The sequence below is a fragment of the Rhinatrema bivittatum genome, chromosome 3, assembly GCF_901001135.1.
Source record: "Rhinatrema bivittatum chromosome 3, aRhiBiv1.1, whole genome shotgun sequence".
Classification (NCBI taxonomy): Eukaryota; Metazoa; Chordata; class Amphibia; order Gymnophiona; family Rhinatrematidae; genus Rhinatrema; species Rhinatrema bivittatum.
In genome coordinates, this window is record NC_042617.1 from 216,984,046 (window position 1) to 217,009,986 (window position 25,941).

General features: G+C 43.7%; 1 protein-coding gene across 1 annotated transcript in view; it reads left to right on the forward strand.

Annotated features, from left to right (window-relative positions):
* The window catches only part of TRIM67 (tripartite motif containing 67), a 257,154-nt gene that overhangs the window by 193,366 nt on the left and 37,847 nt on the right, over positions 1–25,941 (forward strand). Inside the window, exon 8 of the mRNA XM_029594191.1 lies at positions 9,362–9,665. Coding sequence (XP_029450051.1) covers positions 9,362–9,665 — 304 coding nt within the window. The remainder of the gene's footprint in view (positions 1–9,361; positions 9,666–25,941) is intronic.

Below are 25,941 nucleotides of genomic sequence, written 5' to 3' on the forward strand. Positions count from 1 at the left end.
CAAGCAAGAGACCTCGGAGTTATAATTGAAAACCAGCTAAATCTAAAAAAGTTCGTCACCAACACAACCAAAGACTGCTTCTTCAAACTTCAGGTACTAAAAAGACTCAAACCGCTCCTGTACTTTCAAGACTTCAGATCGGTACTCCAGGCCATTATATTCTCCAAATTAGACTACTGAAATTCCATTCTGCTAGGCCTTCCCGCCTCTTCCATCAAATCGCTTCAGATGCTACAAAACTCGGCCGCCAGAATTTTAACAAACTCCAACAGAAGAGACCACATCACACCCATCCTAAAAAACCTGCACTGGCTCCCTGTAAACTTTAGAATTCTACACAAGTGTCTCACCATCATCCACAAAGCTATTTACAACAGAACACCAATCGATATACACTACCCACTCACGCTACACTTCTCTTCCAGACCCATCAGAGAAGCCTACAAGGGCTCAGTACACCCCCCTCCCCCCCCAGCCAAATCCACACACCTCTCATCCACCAAAGATCGAGCGTTCTCGACAGCGGCGCCAACCATCTGGAACGCCATGCCCCCTGACCTTAGACAAGAACCTTGCATACTGACATTCAGAAAGAAACTCAAGACTTGGCTATTTCTACAAGCCTTCCCTGATCTATGACCTCCCCAACTACAATAACTCGCCATGGTCCTCTAGTCGATGTACCCCAACCCTGACATGGCATTTGACCCGACATTAGTTAGATCTGAGTTTTATGACCTGATACTATTTAGTCATGAATATACGATATTATTACAGTTCTGAGTATATGATATTATTTATATATTTGATAGTATTCAGTCCTGAGTACATGTTATTATTATTATAGTCCTGAGTATATGACCTGATATTATTTAGTTCTGAGTTACACATGCCTCTGGCTCTTCCTCCTCCCAGTTCGAGTGCCCCTGTTTTATTGTAACTTTTCGCCTTATTGTTCATGTTGATGTTAAGGTTATTGCCCCATTGTTTCTTGTAAACCGATATGATATGATTGGTATCATGAATGTCGGTGTAAAAAACCACTAAATAAATAAATAAGCAAGATAAGAATATCGAGAGCAATATCAGAAAGGGTAAAGGATGCATCAGCTCCTTTTCCAAAATAAGCCAGGAAGGGCAGTCAAGGATATGCAAACTATCAGAGAGCCAATACCAAGCTTGTTGTAAAATAAAGGCACGGTTACAGTTAAGAAAACCCAGAAAATTTATCCCACCTCTGTCTTTGAAGGCCTTTAATTTCACCAAGGCAATTTTGGGCAGTTTGTGCCACCATATAAAGAAGGATAAGATACTGTCCCGCTGTTTATCAAAAGATAAGGGAACATGGCTGAAAGCCGTATATAATTTATCAAGGAGTAAAAACCAATTTAATTGAATCCACCCTGCCCCATCACAAGAGATGTAAGGGAGACCATTGGGAGCACATCTGTTAAGCCATAAGAAGCAGGCGGGATTCATAATTGGAAGATGTGGTAACAAAATCAGATTGAAAGGTCATCCCTAAATATTTCATCCCAGAATGCACAAACTGAATATGATCATTTTGAAAATCAACTTGAGCTCCATGCAATTAAAGGCATGGTCTCAGTCTTTTGCCAATTAATTTTGTACCCAGAAAAGGAAGAAAAAATAGCAATCAGACGCATAAGGGCAGGAAGGGAAACATCAGGCTTAGACAAATATAGCAGAACATCATCTGCATAAGCAGAGAGTTTGCACTCCACATTACTATATGCCAGAGATGAGAGCATGAAAACAGATAGCAATCAGCAAAGGTTCAAGAGAAAAAATGAAAAGAAGCAGAGAGAGAGGGCATCCTTGCCTAATACTCCTTTCCAGTGAGAAGGGAATAGAAACATGTCCATTAACAAAAATCAAAGCCCTAGGAGAGTCATACAGGACACCCACCACCCTAGTAAAGCATTCACTAATGCCGAACTATCTAAGTGTCTGGGACATGTAGGACCAATCCATTCTATCAAATGCTTTCTCTGTATCAAGGGAGAGGGCTATTATTGGATCAGAAGACAATTTAGAAATATGAGACAAGGTATGAAATAATCTAGCATTAAGAGTTATATTGTGTTCTGACAGAAAACCAGTTTGATCTCTATGGAGCAATTCACCAATTACCAAGTTCAGCCTATGAGTCAATATTTTAGTAAAAATTTTATAATCAGTATTAAGGAGAGATATGGGCCTGTAATTGGAGGCAAACAATGGATCCCTGCCCGGTTTAGGGAGTACAATGATTCTAGCTGAGTGAAATCCTTATCCCTTAAACCAGACTGTGAAATATAAGTAAAATAATCCTGCATTTTAGGGAGTAGAAGGTCTTGAGTATTGGAGTAAAACTCAGTTGGCAGGCCGTCGGGCCTGGGGCCTTCCCACATGGAAAAGCATGTAAAGTCTGTTGCACTTCTAACAGAGTAATAGGAGCATCCAATCTATTCATAGATATGGAAGGAAGAGTCGGATGGGTGAGGGTGTCCAAAAAGGATAAAACTAAAGAAAGAAGCAAGGTAGATTCCGACTGATAGATGAGTAAAAAGAACACAATTGTTCCAGGATATCCTTGTCTTTATGGACAATAGATCTGGATGACATTTGAAGAGCAGCAATACATCATCATCGCTGATGTTGTTTTAAATAATTGGCTAGAAGCTGGCTGCTCGTGTTACTGTTCGAGTAATAACGAGCATTACCAGAAAAAATAGTAAGATCAGCCTTGTCTCTCATAAGCTTATTATATTGATACTTTTTCTAAAAGAGCCTGAAGAGCCTGTGGGCAAGCTGATTTTATGTGGATCGCTGCTAGAGAAGCAATATCTTTTTCCAGTTGTTGTAATTCACGATTGCATTCTTTATTCTTATGAGCTGTGTAAGAAATGATATGACTTCTGATAGTAAGTTTAAATGCCGGTCAAATGGTCTATAGGGGCAAGCAATCGACACAATTGTCCATGAAGTATTCCATTAATTTAGACACCAAAAAGGTGACAAATTGAGAATCAGCCAGCAGACTAGAATTAAGTCTCCAGATTTTGGGAGCAACAGGCTTTCCAGACCAAGTAAATGAAGTTGAGATAGCAGCATTATCTGAGATGAGGATAGGGTGAATATGAGCAGAAACCAAATCAGGTAAGAGCGATGAGGAAACTAAAAAAATAGTCAATGCGAGAATAGGATTGGTGCAGACTGGGAAAAAAGTGAAGTCCTTACCCCTTAGATGTGGAAGTCACCAGGGATCAGACAGACCAAATTGTTGCTATAAGTATAGGATAGCATGATGAGATTTAGAAGGATGACTCTGATATTTAGTTTGTTTGCCCCAAAATAGGTCCAATGGCAAATTAAAATCACCACCCAAGATAATTTCGGAATCAAGATATTCCAGGAGTATCTGAGCAATTATAGCAAAGAAATCAGGATCGACTATATTAGGGGTATAGATATTAAATATAAGAAGAGACCTTGAATGAAGTTTGAGAAGCGCCTATACCCATCTTTCAGCTGTGTCAGAGGAAGAAGCCATAATTTGAATATCTAGCTTTTTATGAAGAAGGATTGCAACACCTCTCTTTTTTTCCCATGGCCAGGGAAAACACCATATCACCAACCCAGGATTGCGTCAACTTAACAGGTTCTGAATGATTAAGATGAAACTCCTGAATGAAGCAGATATCCGGATGCAGGGAACCAATATAAGCAAGAACATTCTTCCTCCTGATAGGATGATTAAGGCCATTGACATTCAACAATACACAGTGTACATCAGCCATCATCTAAGTATGAAGCTTGATCAAATCTCTACAAATCCAAAATAATTAGGAGGTAGTGAGACTCCTTATGTCCACAAAAATTGCATTGGGTGTCCAAAAAGAAAAAAGGAGAGAAAAATGAAAGGTGGTCATAAAAAGCGGCCATCACAAAAGAAGGCAGGGAGACAAAAACAAGCCAGGTCAATGAGAGCAAGGTAGAAGGCTGGCTCTGATACACCTGCAACCAATCAAAAAATGATGAGATTCATGAGTTACTCCATTTATATACTAATCAGAAAATCAAACTTTTTCACCAAATAAGAAAAGAGCTGACGGCTTAGTGAAAATACCAAAGGGAACCCCAGTTCATGTAGGCATGAAGGCTTCCGGTGATAGGCCATTTAGATAGCTCCTCAGATCATCCAGAGAATCAAAGCTTTTAGTATGATTCTTGTTGCGGCGCGGACCCATACCTCGCAGTCGGGAAATGCCTCCTGACATGACGCGGACACCCTTTGGTGGCATCATGGCGGCGCACGGATCAGCTGGGCGATGTTCCTTCCCTCATGTTGACGTCTTCCCGAGGGCCTTTACACTAGAAATTGAAATATTTAGCCCGGCATTTCAGCACCAGCAATGCTTCAGCTACAGGCTTGCTTGTGCTGCTGGTTTTAGTTGGTGTTTCTGTGTTCCCTGGAGTCTTGGACTGCCCATTGGATCTGTTTGCCTGCCGCCTGTCTCTGACCCAGACTGAGTATTGGATTTTGTTTGCCTGCCACCTGCCCCTGACCCAGGCTGTGTATCGGATTCTGTTTGCTTGCCGCTTGCCTTGAACCAGACTGAGTTTGGATTCTGCGACTTGCCCACCTCAGCCGAACCTTGGTGCTGACCTGACTCAAATAAGGCTGTTATACTATCATTTGGATCCACGAAACATAACAATTCTGAATAGTGACCTTCATAGTAGCTGGGTAGAACAGACCATATTGAGCCCCCTGCCCCTGGAGATGAGATCGCAGAGCAAGCAGGGCCTTCCGATGCTGCGCTGTCATTTTTGAGAGATCGTGAACAAAAAGAACTTTGTTACTTTCAATTATCAAAGGTGGTTTTTGAAGGATCTCCAATGCCTGTGGGTATCTTAGAATTTTAAGTACGACCAGCCCGGGGAATGTAGAATTCATAAGGGACCTAGAAGGGACCCGATGAGCTTTCTTAATCTCAAAAGGATGCAAGAATTTCAGCCCCAGCCAGAGTGGGATCTTATTTTCCAGAAATGTAACCATATCAGCACTTTCAAGACCTTCGCGGAGACCAAATATACGGATATTATTCCTCCAGTTTTGATTTGTAAGGTCCTCAATGTTGCGCTGGAGCGCATCCATTTTCTTAGTGAGAGCCAACATTTGTGTCATCTCAACTGCGAGTGCCAAGGTATGTTGTTCTAGGTCTTCTACTTGGCAAGCATAGGAAGTAAATTTAGCCCAAAGCTCTGCAACATCAGATTTAAACTTCCCACGTTGCAGCAAGATTAGTCTTTAATAATTCTTTTAATTATAAAAGTTCAGCCATAACGATTTCTGGTAAGGCCTGGCCATCCGATTTAGCAGGTGGCATCTTGACCGGCAAAGGAGGCTCATGTTTTGTTCTCTTTGTGCCGGAAGAGATAGCAAATGTGGCCTTGATCTTCCCACTCTTGACAGACATCATATAGAGAAAATAATTGCTCAAAATTCAAGGCAAAAATGGCAAGAAGTAACAGGTGAGTAACTCCTTATAATATCAGAACTGCGGGAGAGACTGAACTAAGCTGCCATCTTCCAGCTGCTCACTAGTGGCCCCCCTCCCCCCACACACATTTTTAACACCTAGATTGTTTTTTTAACTCCCAATGCAGTAAGCTAATGAAATGCAAATATATCAGGAGTTAAAAAAACATGTTGATAGTAAAATATGTGTTGGGAATAGATCAAACACACATTTTAAATCGGGAAGAGAGGGTGGCATCCCTGACAGCCATAAGTAATGGAAGCCGCCCCCACTTAGCCGGATAAATACAGCTTTATCCAGCTATCTGTTAGCGTCTAGCTATCTGGCGTGGGTGACTGCTACTTAATCGGATAAGTATTTATCCATCTAAGTAGTGGTGAATCGCACCAGGTAGCTGGATAAGTACTGACTTATTCAAGTAAGTGTGGCAGCTGCTGCCATTTACCTAGATTAGTCAGTACTTATCCAAGCACATTTATAAACATTTTAAAGACATTTTTGCCCCTTTTCTAGGGATTTTAAGTGCCAGCACAGTAGCACTGGGAACTTAACTCCAGCTCTGCCAGAGAAGTTTCTAGTGAGTGCACTGGCATCAGGGAGTACTCCTTAATGCCCTCATTTGCATGAGATTTCCATGCGAGGGCACTAAGCAGTACTCCACCTTAGAACTGCATATTTTCTGCACACAAAACTCTTTGCTGCATCAGCAGTAAGTTTTGTGCACAATGTGCATTGAAGTGCAGGCAGAAATGTGCATTTGGCTCAGTGCACCTTTCTGCATCAGCTTGTATATTTGAGGTCTAGTTTCCTTGCAAATACTTGTTTGCAATTCTTGCAGTATACTGTGGCTTGAAATAGCTGCTGCCTCCACTGATGTTTCCAGAAGTTGGAAGAAACCAAGGATATTTGTGAAAGAATCTTTGTCCTTACACATGAACTAAGTGCTTTTTCCAATTTGTCCAGAAATTTGGAGTAGGAATGGTTCTCCAATGGAAACAAGTATTCTAGAGCCGGAATGGGATCCAAAGGGATCTCATCAAACCCTCTTCAGAACCTAGAGGTGAAGTAACATTAATCCAGGACCCCACTGATGAAGAAGATGAATGAGGAGGAGTCCTTGGTCACTATGGAAGAATATACACTTGGTGCACATCCTCTGACTGGCTGGACTCCACTGAAAACGAATGCCATGGGCTAGAATTACCTCACAAGGATGGTGTATCCATGCGAACTGGGGATAGCGGGTCTGCTTCTTAAGGGAGTAAATCAGATATCCTGGAAAGGGTAGGTTGGAAGGTACCCTCTTTATCCTTAGCCACTAAAGAGATAAAGAAGTCCTTCACCAAATCTGCTACTTGGTTGAGGGGCTGACCATACCCACTGTCCTGGTGTGGGTATTGGCTTATCCTTTTCTGATACCAGAATGAAATCCTGCACATCTTCTGGGCTCTGCATAATTTGAATAGGGGCCAATTAGATGTGAGAGGTACCAGAGAGCAAATGGATCTGTTGCCTTCAGACATAGTCCTTGTTCCATTAATTTTGTTAGTTTAAGGGCTCTGGTACTTACAGTCTGGGAGTATGGATATCATATCTCCTTCTGCCTCGGTCAAAATTGTCAGTAGGCCAGCATACAGCTGCAATGGAAGCATCGCAGATCAATGCATCAGTGCTGAAGGAGCCTGTTCTGATGGCAAGGTGTTGAGGATTGATGAATTTCTTGTTTTGGGGCTTGAAACATCAAGGATATATGCATAGAGGATGCCAGGGCCTTGTTCTTTGACAATTGCTGGTGCTAATGATCATGTATTGATGGTGCTGATGCACAGTGCATCAAGGGTCAATCAGGGAGTGCATTGATGGTTCTGAAAATCATTTTTTCTGTGATGGCTGTACAGCAGCTCTGCAGAGTGGTGCCTCTTTTTTTTCCAGTGCATTCTGCTCATGTTTACTTGACCCTGAAGTTTCGGTCTGTTCCATCGAAGGGGGAGAAATTTTGGAGGAGCAAGCTGACAAAGCTATGCTTTGGAAAGAGGACTAACTGTGGCTTCTCTGAAATGTATGCAGTTCCTTCAGTTTCCAGATCATTGATGTTTGGTGACACATGGATATCCAGCCACAATTGTAATAGTTACTTTGGTCATGGTCCAGTCCGAGGCAGCAGTAGCATAGGTCAAGTCTATCAGTGATGGACATTATCCTACCACAAAAGCAGTCCTCAAGATGGCTTTCTTCTTGCTGGACATCCTCAAGAAAAAATGTTCTTTTATTTTTGGGGTGAAAAATAGCACCAAAAATTGCTGTTTGGGGGCTGCTGAGGCAGCGAGGCAACATTTAAGAGAAAATATGAAGAATTTACAGAGGTGCCTGTGCTTGGATGAAAAAAGACTGAGAGGGCTCAGAAGGCAATGCCCATGTGGGAATTCCTGCACATGCTCAGTAGAGCAAATGCTCTACTAGCTATGACAGAGGAGTCTGTTCAGTGCTGCCAGATGACATCACCCACATGTCACTGCAATTCAGCCCTGCTTGTCAATAGAGAAAGCAAAGAATATCGTAATGCCTCTGTATGAATTCATGGTGTGGTGCAATTTTGGTCTCCACAGAAAAGATACAGAGAAGGGCAACCACAATGATAAAGGGGGTAGGAATGGCTTCTTTATGAAGAAAGGCTAAACAGATTAGAGAAGAGCTTGGAAAAGCGATGACTGAGAGATCTATGATAGAGGTTTTAAAAAAATATGAGTGAGATTGAACAGGTAAATAGGGAATGATTATTTACTGTCTCAAATAATATTGAGATCATTATTTAAAAGAAAGCGGCTAAATAAGCTAGTCTGATAAAACATCCTGCTAACTTACATGGGATATTCAGCAGCATGGCTATGCTGCTGAATATCCTTATATTTGGCGCTACTTAGCTGGATAAGTTATACCTGGCTAAGTTAAACCTGCACTATGGCAGGTCTAACTTATCCAGTTAACTGGATAATTTCTAATATCAGCACTTATCCAGCTAACTGCCTGATCCACTAAGACTTTTCTCCCATTCTGTGTATATGGGAAAATACCTTGATGAATAAGGCCCTAAGTTAGCCAGATAAATAGCGTCACCTATTACCAGCCCCTGAATTATCTGGCTAACTACTTAGCCAGATTAGTAAGCTGACTTGCTAAGTGATAACTCCTTAACATAGCCGGATATTCAGCAGCTGCCACTTAAACAGGTAAGTCCTACTTATCCAGCTAAGTAGCTTTTGAATATGTGGCTCATTAAGACTAGGGGGCATGACATGAAACTAACAGGTAACAGATTTAAAAGAAATAAGAGAAAGTATTTTTACATTCAATGCACAATAAAGCTGTGGAATTTTTTGCTGGAAGTCAGAAGATGTGGTCAAGACATATAGCATAGCTGGGTTCAAAAGCAGTTTGGACATGTTCCTGGAGGAAAAGTTCATAAACCATATTAGCCAGGTAGTCTTGGGAAAGCCACAGTTAATCCCTGGGAGTGATCATCAAGAATGGATCTTTTCTTTGAGTTCTGCTGGGTGCTTGGCCACTTGTGGAGATAGGATGCTGGAGTCAATGGATCTTGGTCTGACCTTACATGGGACATCTTATGTTCTTAAATTGTAGCTTCTCTGTTTTTCTGTTTTTTGTTTGTTGTAATATATGATAACCTGGTGTCTGTGCTCTTTTTCATTAATATTTTGTGATATTCATAGCGCTTTACAAGATGATTTTCTCTGTTGGAATGAGTTTTTCTAGCGTGATCTCCTTATTTTTATCCCAATGCTCCTTCTGTCCAGTGGCTTGGTTTACCTTTGATCACACTTCAGCACATCGGGACATCGTCTTGACAAATGACAACATGACAGCCTCGTGTAACAGCTATGATGACCGGGTTGTACTTGGCACTGCAGCTTTCTCCAAGGGGGTGCATTACTGGGAACTTCATGTGGATCGTTATGACAATCACCCAGATCCAGCCTTTGGCATTGCCAGAATAAATGTAGCAAAAGATATGATGCTCGGGAAAGATGACAAGGCCTGGGCCATGTATGTCGACAACAATCGCAGTTGGTTTATGCACTGCAATTCTCACACCAGTCGGTAAGAGCTAGTTTTTGACTGTGGTATGGTAAGAACAAAATTTCTGCCCACAGAAAAATAGGAGAGTGTATGGAAAAAATTTTATTTATATGTCATTATTTCATTTTGTTTCCCCTTCATGTAGTTTATATTGTTTTGTTTCTGTTTGTTATGTTTCCATTACATCTAATGGGGAAAGCAGTGCATGCTATTATTTGCCTGTAACATTGTGGTTTTCTATCTTCACTCTAGCCTCCTAATCAATATGTCCTTAATCTCTAAAGCATCCTATATTCAGGACCCCCATTCCTCAAAGCACCCTCCCCGTCACGTAGTCCTTCTACCCATTAAGGCCCTCTCACCCTCTAACACAATTTCCTATTTTGTTCCATCACTTATTAAGCCCTCCAGCCCCCAACTTAACTCTTCACTAAGCCCCCAAACCACCAACTCAATCTCCCACTGAAGCCTATCCACTAAAGGCACCCTACTGAACTCCCAACACCTAAATCTTACTAATCTTGAAGCCCAGCTGCCTCTTCAGATAGCCATTAAAAAATGGAAAGTACCAGATAACCTGAGGTCACAGCTGTTCTTACAGGTGTGAGCCCAACTGTGATGACAGTTGTGAGAATAGCTGTGACATCGTGTTACTTGTCACTGAGAAGAAAGAGGTAACCGGACTTCAAGATTGACAACCATTAGGGTTTTGAAGTCCTGAAGCGTGGCTTTAGTGAGTAGAAGGAAAATGTTTCAGTGGGGGGAAATGGGTTGGTGGATGTTGCTAGAGTAGGGGTGGGTGACCTTAGTGAGTGGTGGTTCTGAGTGGGGAGTTGTGTTGTGGGGTAAAGGGGCTTAGTAGGTAGGATGCTGAGGCGGGATCTTTAGAAGATGGGAAGCTTAGTGACTGGTGGGACTCAATGGGTGGAGTTTAATGTTTGGAGGGATGATTGAGGGGGTAATTTACAGGGTGTGGAGGCTTAATGGATGGTAGGGCTGCAATAAAAATCCACAAAATTACCAGAACATTATCATCAAGTTTTCAGAGAAAGGAGGATCTTTTGAGACTATGGGTGCAGAAAAATATACAGAAGAGAAGTACAGACAATTATCAAATATTTTATACTACAGGAAATTTAATAAGTATCCCACACAGGAATATTCAAAATAGTTTGTTATAAAGCACTCTGGTTTAGGGTATAATATCAATACCAAAATAATTGTAATAATAGTTGAAAAATCTTATCTTACCAATCTGTCCTTCTGATGGCACCTTATACATGCCACCCACAAGCTGCAAACCTGCAAATCCTGGCAGTCAGATCATATCAGGTATTTCTTCACTATGAGCATAAGGGTATATAATTTTTCAGATGTTAAATATTTTACTTTCCTGAAGACTATCACTTACTTTAAGCCTTTGTTCATCCATCCTCGCCAATTCTAGTTTAAAGCTGTCTTTAGTAGGTTTGCCAATCTGTTATCAGTTTGCCATCTCTGCTCAGCAGTCCTTGAAATATTATCCCATGGCCCAGAAAGTCAAAACAGTCTTAAAGGTATGATCACTGCGCGCAGCTAAAGCTGCTGCTTCCGCGGGATGTAAAAAAAAATAAATTATGCAAATGATTTTACGCAGAAATCCATGCAGTCATGAAGAAATGCATAGGTGCTCAGCTGGGCACCAATCTGAATGCTTGGGTGCTGATGTAGGCACTCAGCTGGGAGCGAATCTGGATGCTCTGGTACCCAGAAAGGCACCTAGATAATCTTGCCACTCAGGCGCTAAGCTAGGCGCTCAACTGGTCACGAATCTGGACAGTTGGGCACCCAGAAGGGTGTCTAGCTTATCTTGCCACTTGGGTGCTGAGCCAGGTGCTTTTGTGGCTGTGTATCTGGCCGCTTGGGTTCTGACATAAGCACTCAGCTGGTCACAAATCTAGGCAATTGGGTCAGTAAAAGTATGTCCCTGGAATTTGTTTTTATTAATGTGAATAACCGTGTGTTACAGACAAAATGGCAAATATTTTAATGGGTGATAATTCACACCACATGTCACTTGCCAAACCTTCTGCTGCTGTTATCCTTTGGCGAATCCGCAGGATATACCATCAGGAATAGCTGGACACAATCAGAAATCTCCATCATAGAAATCACACCAGAACTGCACAGACACATAACCACACTACACCAATGCAAGCAATGAAATAAAATGGCTCCTGAGTCGGCATTGACACTTAACTCGTGCCTTGACCATGGCAGTAAAAGACCCGCAGTAAAAAATCTGCACTAACATTAGCACGGCTCCCTGCATTGGCTATGATTACCTAATTGCCTCCTTTTCATACCGCTAGCATGCATTCTCGCAGCAAATACTGGGGGTCCGTAAGCGTGTTTGTATGCACTTTTTTTCCCACATACAAAACACTTATTACATCCCCGTACAGGGCTTTGCGCCAGATAACGCGTGCACAAACCCACGTATATGCATGCACAAACCTGCAGCAGCTTCAGCGCACCTTAATACATTGGCCCCCAATGTTTCCTGGCCAACCTTCAGCTGTTGGAAGCTTCTGGCACCTGCGGAAAGAGAATGAGAAAGATCTACCAAAGTCCCTACTTTTTCTTCAGCTGTCCTGCATGTAAAATTTGCTAGCTTGTGGAATCTAACTTCTGCTTCCACACTCAAAATCCCTGTTTTTAGGTCAGCTTGCTTGCTTACTTGTTGCTTGGAAGTGTGAAATGTCTTATTCTTTCAGATTGTAATATGTAATATGTGTAGTTTAGTGTAATTTTCACTATTCCAGTTTCCATTTTTCACATACAAAAAGTCCATTTTACACAGCCATACCTGACTACTACTATGACTATTAACCATTTATTTAGCATTATAAGGGTATAAGGGTTGAAATCCATGTGTGCACTTTTGATATGCGGAATTCACCCTATGAGGTGTTTATAAAATTATCCTCCCTAAGGCAAAGATCTTAGATCCACAGCCTATTTGTCCAGGTTTGTCTGCCCTCAATGTGTATCACGTAGATTGTAAGCACCATGGAGGAAGGACTGTCCATGTAGAAGGGATAGGCTTTACTCCATGATGCTTACAATCTACTTGACACAAATTGAGGACAGACGAACTTGGACAAATACGCTAAGTTAGTGAATCTAGGATCTTTGCTTTGGAAGAGTAATTTTTAGGGATGTGCATCTGTTTTCCACGTATTTGTAATCCACAACTTATTTTGTCCTATCTGTTAAATACGTGGGGAGGTGAAACGCATCGCGACCCCCCACGTATTTAACAGATATCTGTTTTATTCGGCCTCCTAAATAAAAATTTAAACCCCCCCCCACCCTACTGACCCCCCCAAGACTTACCAAAACTCCCTGGTGGTCCAGCGGGGAGTCCAGAAGCCATCGCTGCACTCGTTTGCTGGTTTCATCACGGCGCCGATAGCCTGTGTCACAGGGGCTACCGGTGCCATTGGTCAGCCCCTGTCACATGGTCACCGGCGCCATCTTGTGCTCCTACCATGTGACAGGGGCTGACCAATGGCACCGGTAGCCCCTGTGACATAGTATGGGCAAAGGCTATCGGCACCATTTTGAGTCCTGGCATCGGACGGCAGGTCACTCCGGGACCCCCGTTGGACCCACAGGGACTTTTGGCCAGCTTGGGGGGCCTTCTGACCCCCACAAGACTTGCCAAAAGTCCAGCGGGGGTCCGGGAGTGACCTCCTTCACGCCAGCTGTCCGATGCCAATACTCAAAATGGCGCCGATCGCCTTTGCCCTCTCTATGACACAGATAGTGAGGGCAAAGGCGATCGGCGCCTTTTTGAGACTCAAAATCGCCATCCGATGCCAATACTCAAAATGGCGCCGATCGCCGTCATAGTGAGGGCAAAGGTGGTCGGCACCATTTTGAGACTCAAAATCACCGTCCGATGCCAATACTTGGCGCCGATCACTGTCATAGTGAGGGCAAAGGCGATCGGCGCCATTTTGAGTATTGGCATCAGACGGCCGGCGTGAAGGAGGTCGCTCCCGGACCCCCGCTGGACTTTTGGCAAGTCTTGTGGGGGTCAGGAGGCCCCCCCAAGCTGGCCAAAAGTCCCTGTGGGTCCAACGGGGGTCCCGGAGCGACCTGCTGTCCGATGCCAGGACTCAAAATGGCGCCGATAGCCTTTGCCCATAGTATGTCACAGGGGCTACCGGTACCATTGGTCAGCCCCTGTCACATGGTAGGAGCACAAGATGGCGCCGGTGACCATGTGACAGGGGCTGACCAATGGCACCGGTAGCCCCTGTGACACGCCATGATGAAACCGGTAAACGAGTGCAGGGATGGCTTCCTGACTCCCCGCTGGACCACCAGGGAGTTTTGGTAAGTCTTGGGGGGGTCAGGAGGGTGGGGGGTTGTAGTTAATTTTAATTTTAGCTGGGACACTAATTTAACTTGCCATAGTAACATATTTACAGATCGACAACTTATGGAATTCTCCATACTTCCGCATGAAACGGAATTGGCCCCCCACGAATACGTATCACAAACGCAACAAAAACTTTTTGGCTGCACATCCCTAGTAATTTTATAACCACCACATAGGGTGAGGTCTGCATAGCCAAAGTACACACATGGATTTCAACCCTAATTTTCAAAGCAGACTTATGCATATAAGTCTGCTTTAATAATCTGTGGATATATGCAGAACCCAACATGGAATGTGTGCACACTTTTATAAAACATATACATCAGGCAAAAATAATAAAATAAAATACAGTGGCATAAATATTTAATACTGAACAGCTGTGTAAGTTAGCTGGATAAGAGTTATCCAGCTAACTTATAAGGGATATTCAGCAGTACAGCTATGCTGCTGAATATCCTTGTAGACATCACCACTTAGCTGGATAACTCATATTTGGCGAAGTTCAAGCTTGCTATTGGGGAGGTCGATATTCAACAGTATATAGCAGGATAATTAGCAACTTATATGGCTAAGTGGCATCTGTTGAATATCCAGTTATGTTCAGCGGTTGTTACATAGCCAGATAAGTACTTATGATTTAAAGAAAAATAGGTGGTAGAAAAACACAACATTAAGACATAAGTACACAGAAATCAAAGAGGCAAAAAAACTGCAAACAATAAACAAGCCAAGAAAAGCAGTGCAATTGCAGGATAAATAAAATAATAAAAATGATGAAATATTTAATGTAAAAATAAAAAGTATATATTAAAAATAAAAATAATTCATACAAATATACTAAATCACAAAATCCAAAACACACAATTTTGTATGTTTGCAAGATTTTGATTTTTATTTAATAACATTTTTTAAACTTATTTTCTATCTTAGTCCTTGAGTTTTATTTTTAATATACAATTTTATATATTTTTACACAAACATATTTCATCATTTTTATTTTATTTATCCTTCTGCTGTTATACTGGTTTCTTGGTTTGTACATGAAAATCAAAAATATTATTTAGTGATGATTTCTTCTGGAAGCACATGGGGAAAAATGGAGACTATATTGTTAGTAAATTACAAAAGTCATCAATTAATATTTGTTTGTCTAGCTAACTTTATATAAACATTTCAGGATTAAGAAAATTTAGCGCCTTGTTGTCTCAAAATTCTAAGCAATGGCCTTGATTTTTCACTTTTTTGGCCTCAGTAGAGACTTTTCATCCATTTTGTTGCATCCGTTGGTCTCAGACGACTTCGACCCTTGTGCCTCACCTTTTTCTCTGCTCTCCCCGCTAGCCTTGGGAAGATGGCTACCGCCGGATCTGCAAGCTGCGTTCTCCGGCGTCCCTGGAACGGCTATGGCAAAGCCTCACGCCATGTTTCTCCTAAGGGCCTCCTAGGGTGCGTGCGCACGCATGCCACTGTCTTTATCCACGTCATGGCGGGACCCTCTAGGGCGTCCCCCTCGAGTGATGTCATGCCATCTGGGTATTTAGCCTATGCTTGTTTGCTAGCTCGTTGAGTTAGCAAGGATTGGAGTTGTCCAGTCTAAGCTACTCTGCCGCTTCCTTGCTGCCGCTGGAAGCCCTCTCTGCCCTTCGGGGTATTCTCTAACCTGGGTACCCACTGCTCGGGGCCCTCTGCTTTCTTTCAGGTGCCTTACTGGGATCAGGTACTCGCTCCTCGAGGGCCTGCTCCTCCCTGCCTTGGTGGCTATTACCATCTACTTCTGCCTGGTGGAATCATCAACCATACAGCTACCATCTAGTGAATAATCTAATTCTCAGTCTGTCTCATCTACAACTCTGCCGTGCTGGGAAACCTACTCCGGGATATTCCTATACCATCTTGGTGAGACGGGTTCCCTCTGCTGAGGGTCCCTGAACTGCTACCTCTGGATCAACTCTCTGCTGCCACCTCTGGTGGTATACATTAGAGATGTGAATCGGAACCAGAATCGGTTCCGATTCCGGTTCCGATTCACATCATGATTTTTTTTAGTCCGGCCCGATCAGGTTGTTTTTTTTTGCTCGGCTGTGCCTGAGCCGATAAACAAAAAACCCACCCCGACCTTTTAAAATTAATCCCTTAGCTTCCCCCACCCCCCCCCCCCAAAATGTTTTACAGGTACCTGGTGGTCCAGTGGGGGTCCCGGGAGCGATCTCCCACTCTCGGGCCGTCGGCTGCCACTAATAAAAATGGCGCCGATGGCACTTTGCCCTTACCATGTGACAGGCTATCCGTGCCATTGGCCGGCCCCTGTCACATGGTGGGAGCACTGGATGACCCGCGCCATTTTTAAAGTGGGAAATCGCTCCCGGGACCCTCACTTGACCACCAGGTACCTGTAAAAGGTTTTGGGGGGAGGGGAAAGCTAAGGGATTAGTTTTAAAGGGTCGGGGTGGGTTTAGGGGTTATTTTTGTGTGCCGTTTTTCCCGCCCTCCCCCAAAACAATAAGAGAACCTCCACGAACAATTTTGTGGGGTTTTCCTATCGGTTTCGGGGAGACCCCGATTTCTGACGATTTTTAAAATATCGTACGATATTTTCAATCGTCAGAAATATGATTCACATCCCTAGTATACATCAGCTGTACAATAAAAGACAAAACTCTGTGTTTGTGCGTCCTGAGTCCAGCCCAGTACTGTGGCTCCCCACGGGGCTACTTCCTGTGGGTGTGGTCATCTTCCACAGTACCCAAGAATCCACTCAAACACCTTGAAACCATAACACATTTAGAGCACCACTTGGAATCACTGAGTCAATAAAGTGATCATTCAGTCAAATGCAATTCAGGGCCTGAAATAGGACTATAAGAAGAACAATGGTTAATTAACTCTGGTCATCAGCAAATGACTTTGAAGAGGTTAGGGAATGGCAGCATATTTATTCTGTCTCCACTATGCATTTCCTATGCACAGCTTCAACTTGGTCCTTACTCGTAAACAGAGGATGCCACTTCTTCACTCTAAACTTTATTAACATATAAAACAAATAAAAGAGTCTTGCTGTGCATGAATGGGTCAATTTAAAAAAAAAAAAACCCGCATGTAAAATCTGGGAGTTACACAAGTAAACTCCGTTACGCGCACAAGAGCCGGGCCTTGCAAAAGGGGCAGGGAATGGGGCGGGGAGGAACAGTCCCAGAGGGCGGGGTGGAGCAGAGCTGGAAGCAGCAGATACAGCGGCCATTTGTCACTGTGCTGGGGGATCCGGCACGAGCAACTTACTTCAGCTCGGGCCCTGAAATAAGTTGTGAAAAAAGAAACAAAGAGAAAGGTAGGGATTAAGGGTTGGGGAGGAGAGGGGAAGGGGAAGGGAAGTTAGGGTAGGGGGTAGAGAAGGATGCTTTGTATTGCTGTGCAAAAGTTGCAGAAATCTACACCCCACCCCCCCCGTGCGCGCACATGGATTTCAAAATCCAGCACGCATGTGCACATGTCCATGTGCACACACCGGGTAGCGCGCACATATGGATGCGCACATGCACCTATTAAATTCTTTCCCAAACTGAATATTACTGTTAGGGCTGGCTGGTCTGGACATGTGCGCTGCTACATGTCTATTGTCACTCATGCCAATTAATGTCATCTCAGAGAGGAGTTTTGGATGTACTATCAATGCAACATGCCTGGCTTGTGACTATAAAAGACTGCACCTTCTCAATTGTTGCTCCTGTTTTCTGGTATTCCCTCCCTGAAGCTCTGCATCTAGCTGACAGCCTGAAGACATTTAAGACCTTGCTTAAAAGTTTCCTGTTTAAAGAGGCTTACTACTAACATCTTTTGGCAGCTCTGGTGTATGATAGGACAAGTTTAGCACAGCATATAGGATGTAATGTATAGATATGTTTTCTGTATATTTTAGTTGTTTTGTGAGTTCTATGCACTATGATTGTTTTACCTGTACATCGCTTAGTATCTATGGGGTAGATTTTAAAACCCCTGCGCGCGTAAATCCTCCCGGATTTACGCGTGCAGGGCACTCGCGCGCCAGCGAGCGCAAAGCCCCGGGACGCGTGTAAGTCCCGGGGCTTCATAAAAGGGGCGGGAGGGGCGTGTCCGGGGCGTGTCCAGGGGCAGGGGGCGATCCGGGGCGGGGCCGTGGGCGTGGCAACGGTTTGGGGGCGGGCTGGGAGGGAGGTCCCGAGTCCCCCGGCACTGCAGCCTGTGCTGGGGGATGCCGGGGCGGCGCGTGCAAGTTACGCCTGCTTGAAGCAGGCGTAACTTGCCCAACAAAGGTGGGGGGGGGAATTTAGGTAGGGCTGGGGGGTGGGGTAGATAGGGGAAGGGAGAGGAAGGTGGGGGGACGTGGAAGGAAAGTTCCCTCCGAGGCCACTCCGATTTCGGAGCGGCCTCGGAGGGAATGGAGGCAGGCTGAGCGGCTCGTTGCGCGCAGGCTGCCAATTTTGCGCAGCCTTGCGAGCGCAGACCCCGGATTTTATAAGATACGCGCGTATCTTATAAAATCTGGTGTACTTTTGTTTGTACCGGTGACACGAACAAAAGTACGCGCGCGTATGTTTTGAAGATCTACCTCTATGTATAAGCGATTCATACATTTTAATAAAGATAAAGGGAACACCACTCGGGGAGTGCCATGAGATGGCAGGTCAGGACTGGGGCCGGTCTTCTGCTTAGCCAGCCCCCTCCCCCGCAGTTTGAGCCCTTGGAATCTGGAAGCCAATAGGGATTTGCGGCTGCACTGGTGCATCTTGGTGAGTGCTGGCAAGGGCAGAGCTGATACTGGTGCAGAATCCTGGTAAGAATTGGAACAGGATCTTGAAGGCAGGCAAGGACGAACAGGATCTTGAGTGCATCCTTCTTCCAATTTTTGAGGGAAGATCTTTTGGCCAAAATAGCCTCTTTCACCTCACCTTTAACCATGCCAGCAATTATTTGGCCTTCCTTCCACCTTTCTTAATGCGTGGACTACGCTTCTAAGATAGAATTTTTTAACAATGTCCATGCCTGTTGTACATTCTTAACCTCTGCAACTGCACCTTTCAGTGTTTTTCTAACTATTTTTCTCATTTTATCAAAATTTTGAAAGTTTAGAGGTAGAGCGTGGATTTATTTACTGTCCCCCTTCCAGTCATTAATTCAAATTTGATCATGTTATGATCACTATTGCTAAGTGGCCCCACCACCATTACCTCTCTCACCAAATCCTGCCTCCACTAAGAATTAGATCTAAAATAACTCCCTCTCTCATCGGTTCCTGAATCAAATGCTCCATAAAACTGTCATTTATTTGACCCAGGAACTTTATCTCTCTAGCATGTCCTGATGTTACATTTACCCAGAAAATATTATGGTAATTGAAATTTCCTATTATTTCTGTACTACCAATTTAGTTAGCTTCCCTAATTTTTCTTAGCATTTCATCATCCATCTCATCATTTTGGCCAAAAGGATGGTAGAATACTCCTATCGCTGTACTCTTTCCCAATACACAAGAGATTTCTACCCATAAAGATTTAATTGTGCATTTAGTCTTTTGTAGGATCTTTATCCTGTTGGACTCTATGCCATCTCGTACATAAAGTGCCATCCCCACCCACCAAGTTACTCATCTTTTTTTTTTTTAATTTGTTTATTAAATTTTCTCAAATTATTACAAAGTCATTTACTTTATGGGAGTAGGAACTAGGAGACCAATAATATAAAGGAGCATAAAAGAAAAAGGAAAAAAAACTAAACAGTGAAACAGCATTAATGTACACCCACCTAAATTGACTTATACCTGATTAATGGGACTCACTTGAGGAGAGGAGGCAGAGAGCATCCTTTTGCGTGAATCTATTAACATTTTTAATTGTTCGGGGAGAAAATAAACATAAATTTCATTATTTAGTTTCAAAATGCACTTACATGGAAACTTCAATTGGAATGTTGCCCCAATGCTTGGGCTTCCTTTCGTAAAGACAGGAAGCCTTTCCTCCTCTCCTGTGTTGGACTGGCTAGGTCAGGGAAAATCTGTATAAATTGCCCATGAAAATTGACCCCTAAATTCTGAAAATAGCTACGCATTACAGAACGGAGGTCTGGTTCATACACAAATGTAACTAATAGGGTTGCTCTTTCCACAATTTCCATTGTGGAGGATTCTAGGAACTGAGTTAAATTTTGTAAATTCAATTGAGAATATTGAACATCTCTTCCTCTCACATTTCTAAAGGGAAGAAAATAAACCCTATTAAATGATGGTAATTTATCTAGTGGTATTTTTAAGACCTCAGTTAGATACCTCCTTAAGGTCATCCTGGGCTGCCCACCAATAACTTTAGGAAAATTGAGAAGTCTGAGATTAAGATGTCTCAGACTATTTTCCATGAATTCAATTTTTTTATTTAATACCAGTTGTTCTTGTATTATTGTGGATTGGACTTCCAGCCCTTTTTTTGCTCCATTTTCAAGCCCTTGAATACGTCTTTGTTGCTCTTCTAGTTTGGTATTACAGTCTTGAGTAAGATTATCCACTTTTTGTACCCAAGCAGATATCTGAAGGGAACACTTTTGTACATCTGATCCTAGCCATGCTACAAGCTCCCAAATGGAGTCTAGAGTCACTACTGATGGTTTAATATAGGGATTCTGCATTACAACTGATTGAGGTAAAAGTTCTTGTGCAGTAGGGACCCCATTCTCCAGATTCGTCATGGAACAAACTTCCAGGTTCCCTTGTTGTTCCCTCCACTTTGCTAGAAGAGCTCACAGGCTCATTGATTAGCAAAGCAACTTCTGAGGATTCCTGGAGGTTTGCTGACAAATATTTCCTCAGGATTGGGGGGGCTCAAGGAGACCTCCCCGGATGAGACGGAGGCTCCTTCTCCAGCCACATCAATGGGGATATTTGCCCCCTCCATTTGTAAGTGGGTTGCTATGTACTGCGGGATTGTCCGCTGCCCTGGAAGGATCGTTGGAGTGGAGGGATAAACTCTGACTTTCCCTTTTCTTTTTCCGGGCATAACTTATGAGGAAAAGAAAGAAAAGAAGCTTACCCAGGGCAGAGCAGTCTCAGCTTGTACGTAGCTTCCAAAGTCTCCTTTTTCCCTACTTATTATCATTGCATATAATTTTTTCCCTGCTAAAGAACTGTCCCATTGGTTATCAGTGGAAAAGGGTAAACAGTGGAGTGCCTCAGGGATCTGTACTTGGACCGGTGCTTTTCAATAGATATATATATAAATGATCTGGAAAGGAATACGACGAGTGAGGTTATCAAATTTGCGGATGATACAAAATTATTCAGAGTAGTTAAATGACAAGCAGACTGTGATACATTACAGGAGGACCTTGCAAGATTTGAAGATTGGGCATCCAAATGGCAGATGAAATTTAATGTGGACAAGTGCAAGGTGTTGCATATAGGGAAAAGTAACCATTGCTGTAGTTACACAATGTTAGGTTCCATATTAGGAGCTACCACCCAGGAAAAAGATCTAGGCATCATAGTGGATAATACTTTAAAATCGTCGGCTCAGTGTGCTGCAGCAGTGAAAAAAGCAAATAGAATGTTAGGAATTATTAAGAAGGGAATGGTTAATAGAACGGAAAATGTCATAATGCCTCTATATCGCTCCATGGTGAGACCACACCTTGAATACTGTGTACAATTCTGGTCGCCGCATCTCAAAAAAGATATAGTTGCAATGGAGAAGGTACAAAGAAGGGCAACCAAAATGATAAAGGGGATGGAACAGCTTCCCTATGAGGAAAGGCTGAAGAGATTAGGGCTGTTCAGCTTGGAGAAGAGACGGCTGAGGGGGGATATGATAGAGGTCTTTAAGATCATGAGAGGTCTTGAACGAGTAGATGTGACTCGGTTATTTTTACTTTCAAATAATAGAAGGACTAGGGGGCATTCCATGAAGTTCGCAAGTAGCACATTTAAGACTAATCGGAGAAAATTCTTTTTCACTCAACGCACAATAAAGCTCTGGAATTTGTTGCCAGAAGATGTGGTTAGTGCAGTTACTGTAGCTGGGTTCAAAAAAGGTTTGGATAAGTTCTTGGAGGAGAAGTTCATTAATGGAGGCATTCACGGAGCGGGATGCCAGTGGCCAGTAGTTGGGGTTCCACCTTCAGGCAGCAAAACACTGCACGGAGCGGCAGTAGCCACAGAGGCATTCACGGAGCGGGATGCCAGTGGCCAGTGGTTGGTGTTCCACCTTCACGGAGAGCTGCCATCTCCAAAAAAACAAAAACAAGAAACAAACAAACAAAGCAGGGGTGGGTAAGAGTATGGGGCAGGGGTGTGGCCTGCTTGTTGCGGCGGTTGCTACCCCTGATTGAGCTGGATGTTCACTGGGATGCGGATACGGCGCTGCTCTCTGCATGGTGGAGGGGTGGAAGGGAGTTGGGGCTGGAGGGTGCTGGAAGCCAATAGTGATGGGTGGGAGGGAGAAAAAGGGTGGGAAATAAATAAATAAATAAATGGATGAACTGCGTGGCTTGCTGGGCAGACTGGATGGGCTGTTTGGTCTTCTTCTGCCGTCATTTCTATGTTTCTATAATCAATTTTACTTAGGGAATAGCCACTGCTATGAATTGCATCAGTAGCATGGGATCTTCTTAGTGTTTGGGTAATTGCCAGGTTCTTGTGGCCTGGTTTTGGCCTCTGTTGGAAACAGAATGCTGGGCTTGATGGACCCTTGGTCTGACCCAGCATGGCAATTTCTTATGTTCTTATGTTCTTAGATATAGGTGAACTGGTGGATGTAGTGTATTTGGATTTTCAGAAGGCATTTGACAAATTTCCTCATGAGAGGCTTCTAGAAAAAGTAAAAATGATAAAGGGGATGGAACAGCTCCCCTATGAGGAAAGGCTGAAGAGGTTAGGGCTGTTCAGCTTGGAGAAGAGACGGCTGAGGGGGGATATGATAGAGGTCTTTAAGATCATGACAGGTCTTGAATGAGTAGATGTGACTCGGTTATTTACACTTTCGAATAATAGAAGGACTAGGGTGCATTCCATGAAGTCAGCAAGTAGCATATTTAAGACTAATCGGAGAAAATTCTTTTTCACTCAACGCACAATATAGTTCTGGAATTTTTTGCCAGAGGATGTGATTAGTGCAGCTAGGTTCAAAAAAGGTTTGGATAAGTTAAGAACATAAGAAAATGCCATACTGGGTCAGACCAAGGGTCCATCAAGCCCAGCATCCTGTTTCCAACAGTGGTCAATCCAGGCCATAAGAACCTGGCAAGTACCCAAAAACTAAGTCTATTCCATGTTACCATTGCTAATGGCAGTGGTTATTCTCTAAGCGAACTTAATAGCAGGTAATGGACTTCTCCTCCAAGAACTTATCCAATCATTTTTTAAACACAGCTATACTAACTGCACTAACCACATCCTCTGGCAACAAATTCCAGAGTTTAATTGTGCGTTGAGTATAAGAACTTTCTCCGATTAGTTTTAAATGTGCCCCATGCTAACTTCATGGAGTGCCCCCTAGTCTTTCTACTATCCGAAAGAGTAAATAACCAATTCACATCTACCCGTTCTAGACCTCTCATGATTTTAAACATCTCAATCATATCCCCTCAGTCATCTCTTCTCCAAGCTGAAAAGTCCTAACCTCTTTAGTCTTTCCTCATAGGGGAGTTGATCCATTCCCCTTATCATTTTGGTAGCCCTTCTCTGTATCTTCTCCATCGCAATTATATCTTTTTTGAGATGCGGTGACCAGAATTGTACACAGTATTCAAGGTGCGGTCTCACTATGGAGCGATACAGAGGCATTATGACATTTTCCGTTTTATTCACCATTCCCTTTCTAATAATTCCTAACATTGTTTGCTTTTTTGACTGCCGCAGCACACTGAACCGACGATTTCAATGTGTTATCCACTATGACGCCTAGATCTCTTTCTTGGGTTGTAGCACCTAATATGGAACCCAACATTGTGTAATTATAGCATGGGTTATTTTTCCCTATATGCATCACCTTGCACTTATCCACATTAAATTTCATCTGCCATTTGGATGCCCAATTTTCCAGTCTCACAAGGTCTTCCTGCAATTTATCACAATCTGCTTGTGTTTTAACTACTCTGAACAATTTTGTGTCATCTGCAAATTTGATTATCTCACTCGTCATATTTCTTTCCAGATCATTTATAAATATATTGAAAAGTAAGGGTCCTAATACAGATCCCTGAGGCACTCCAGTGTCCACTCCCTTCCACTGAGAAAATTGTCAGTTTAATCCTACTCTCTGTTTCCTGTCTTTTAGCCAGTTTGCAATCCACGAAAGGACATCACCACCTATCCCATGACTTTTTACTTTTCCTAGAAGCCTCTCATGAGCAACTTTGTCAAACGCCTTCTGAAAATCCAAGTATACTATATCAGAGGAGAAGTCCTTAACGGCTATTAATCAAGTTTACTTAGGGAATAGCCACTAGAGATGTGCATTCGTTTTTGCCGAATTGGACAATTTCAATGAAATTGTCCAATTCGGCATGTTTCAGGGAGCCCAAAAAAGATCGGGATTTTCCCGTTTTTTCACAAAAATTCATTTTTCCGATTAGTGCGCACTAATGGAAGTCAGTGTGCGCTAATTCCCCATTAGTGCGCATTAACAAAAACTAACAAAAAGTAACAAAATCTAACCGTTTTTGTTAGTGCGCACTAACGGGGAGTTAGCACGCGCTAACTAAAAACCTATTTTTCGCGAAAAAAAAGACCCGAACCGAAAAAACCCACCATTTTCCATGGCGGACAAAAAATGAGAACAACACGAAAACAAAAAATGATGCACATCTCTAATAGCCACTGCTATTTATTGCATCAGTAGCATGGGATCTTCTTAGTGTTTGGGTAATTGCCAGGTTCTTGTGGCCTGGTTTGGCCTCTGTTGAAAACAGGATGCTGGGCTTGATGGACCCTTGGTCTGACCCAGCATGGCAATTTCTTAAGGGATAGGTGGCAATGTCCTTTCGTGGATTACAAACTGGTTAAAAGACAGGAAGCAGAGAGTAAGATTAAATGGACAATTCTCTCAGTGGAGGGGCTGTTCAGTGGAGTGCTTCAGGGATCTGTACTGGTGGGACCCATGCTTTTCAATCTACCTTATAAATGGCCTGTGACCGACGGCCCGCAAATGCGCAGTAGAGACCAGCTCTACCGCGCATGTGCGGGCGAGCACGTCGCTCTGAGGCAGCTTCAGAAAGAAAAAAAATGGCGGCGTCCAGTGGCAGCAGCGGGCGGCGGCGGCGGTACCGGCAGCGGGCGGCGACGGCGGTAGCGAGCGGCGGCGGTAGCGACGGCGGTAGCGGCGACGGCGGTAGCGGGCGGTAGCGAGGGAGGGAGAAGAGAGAGAGAGGGAGGGACGGACTGAGTGGGAGGGAGGGACGGAGAGAGAGAGTGGGAGGGAGTGACTGAGTGAGAGGGAGGGATTGAGTGAGGGGGAGGGACTGAGTGAGAGGGAGGGAGTGGGACTGAGTGAGAGGGAGAGGGGGGGACTGAGGGAGGGAGGGGGGCTGGGGAGAGAGGGAGGGAGTGGACTGAGGGAGAGTGAGTGGGACTGAGTGAGTGAGAGGGAGGGGGGGAGGGAGTGACTGAGTGGGAGGGAGGGATTGAGTGAGGGAGTGGGACTGAGGGAGAGGGAGGGAGGGAGTGGGACTGAGGGAGAGGGGGGGAGGGAGTGGGACTGAGGGAGAGGACGGAGGGAGTGGGGACTGAGTGAGAGTGAGTGGGACTGAGTGAGTGAGAGGGAGGGAGAGAGGGGGGTAGGGAGTGAGTGAGACTGAGTGGGAGGGAGGGACTGAGTGATAGGAGAGGGAGGGTGGGGAGGAGTGGGTGAGGGA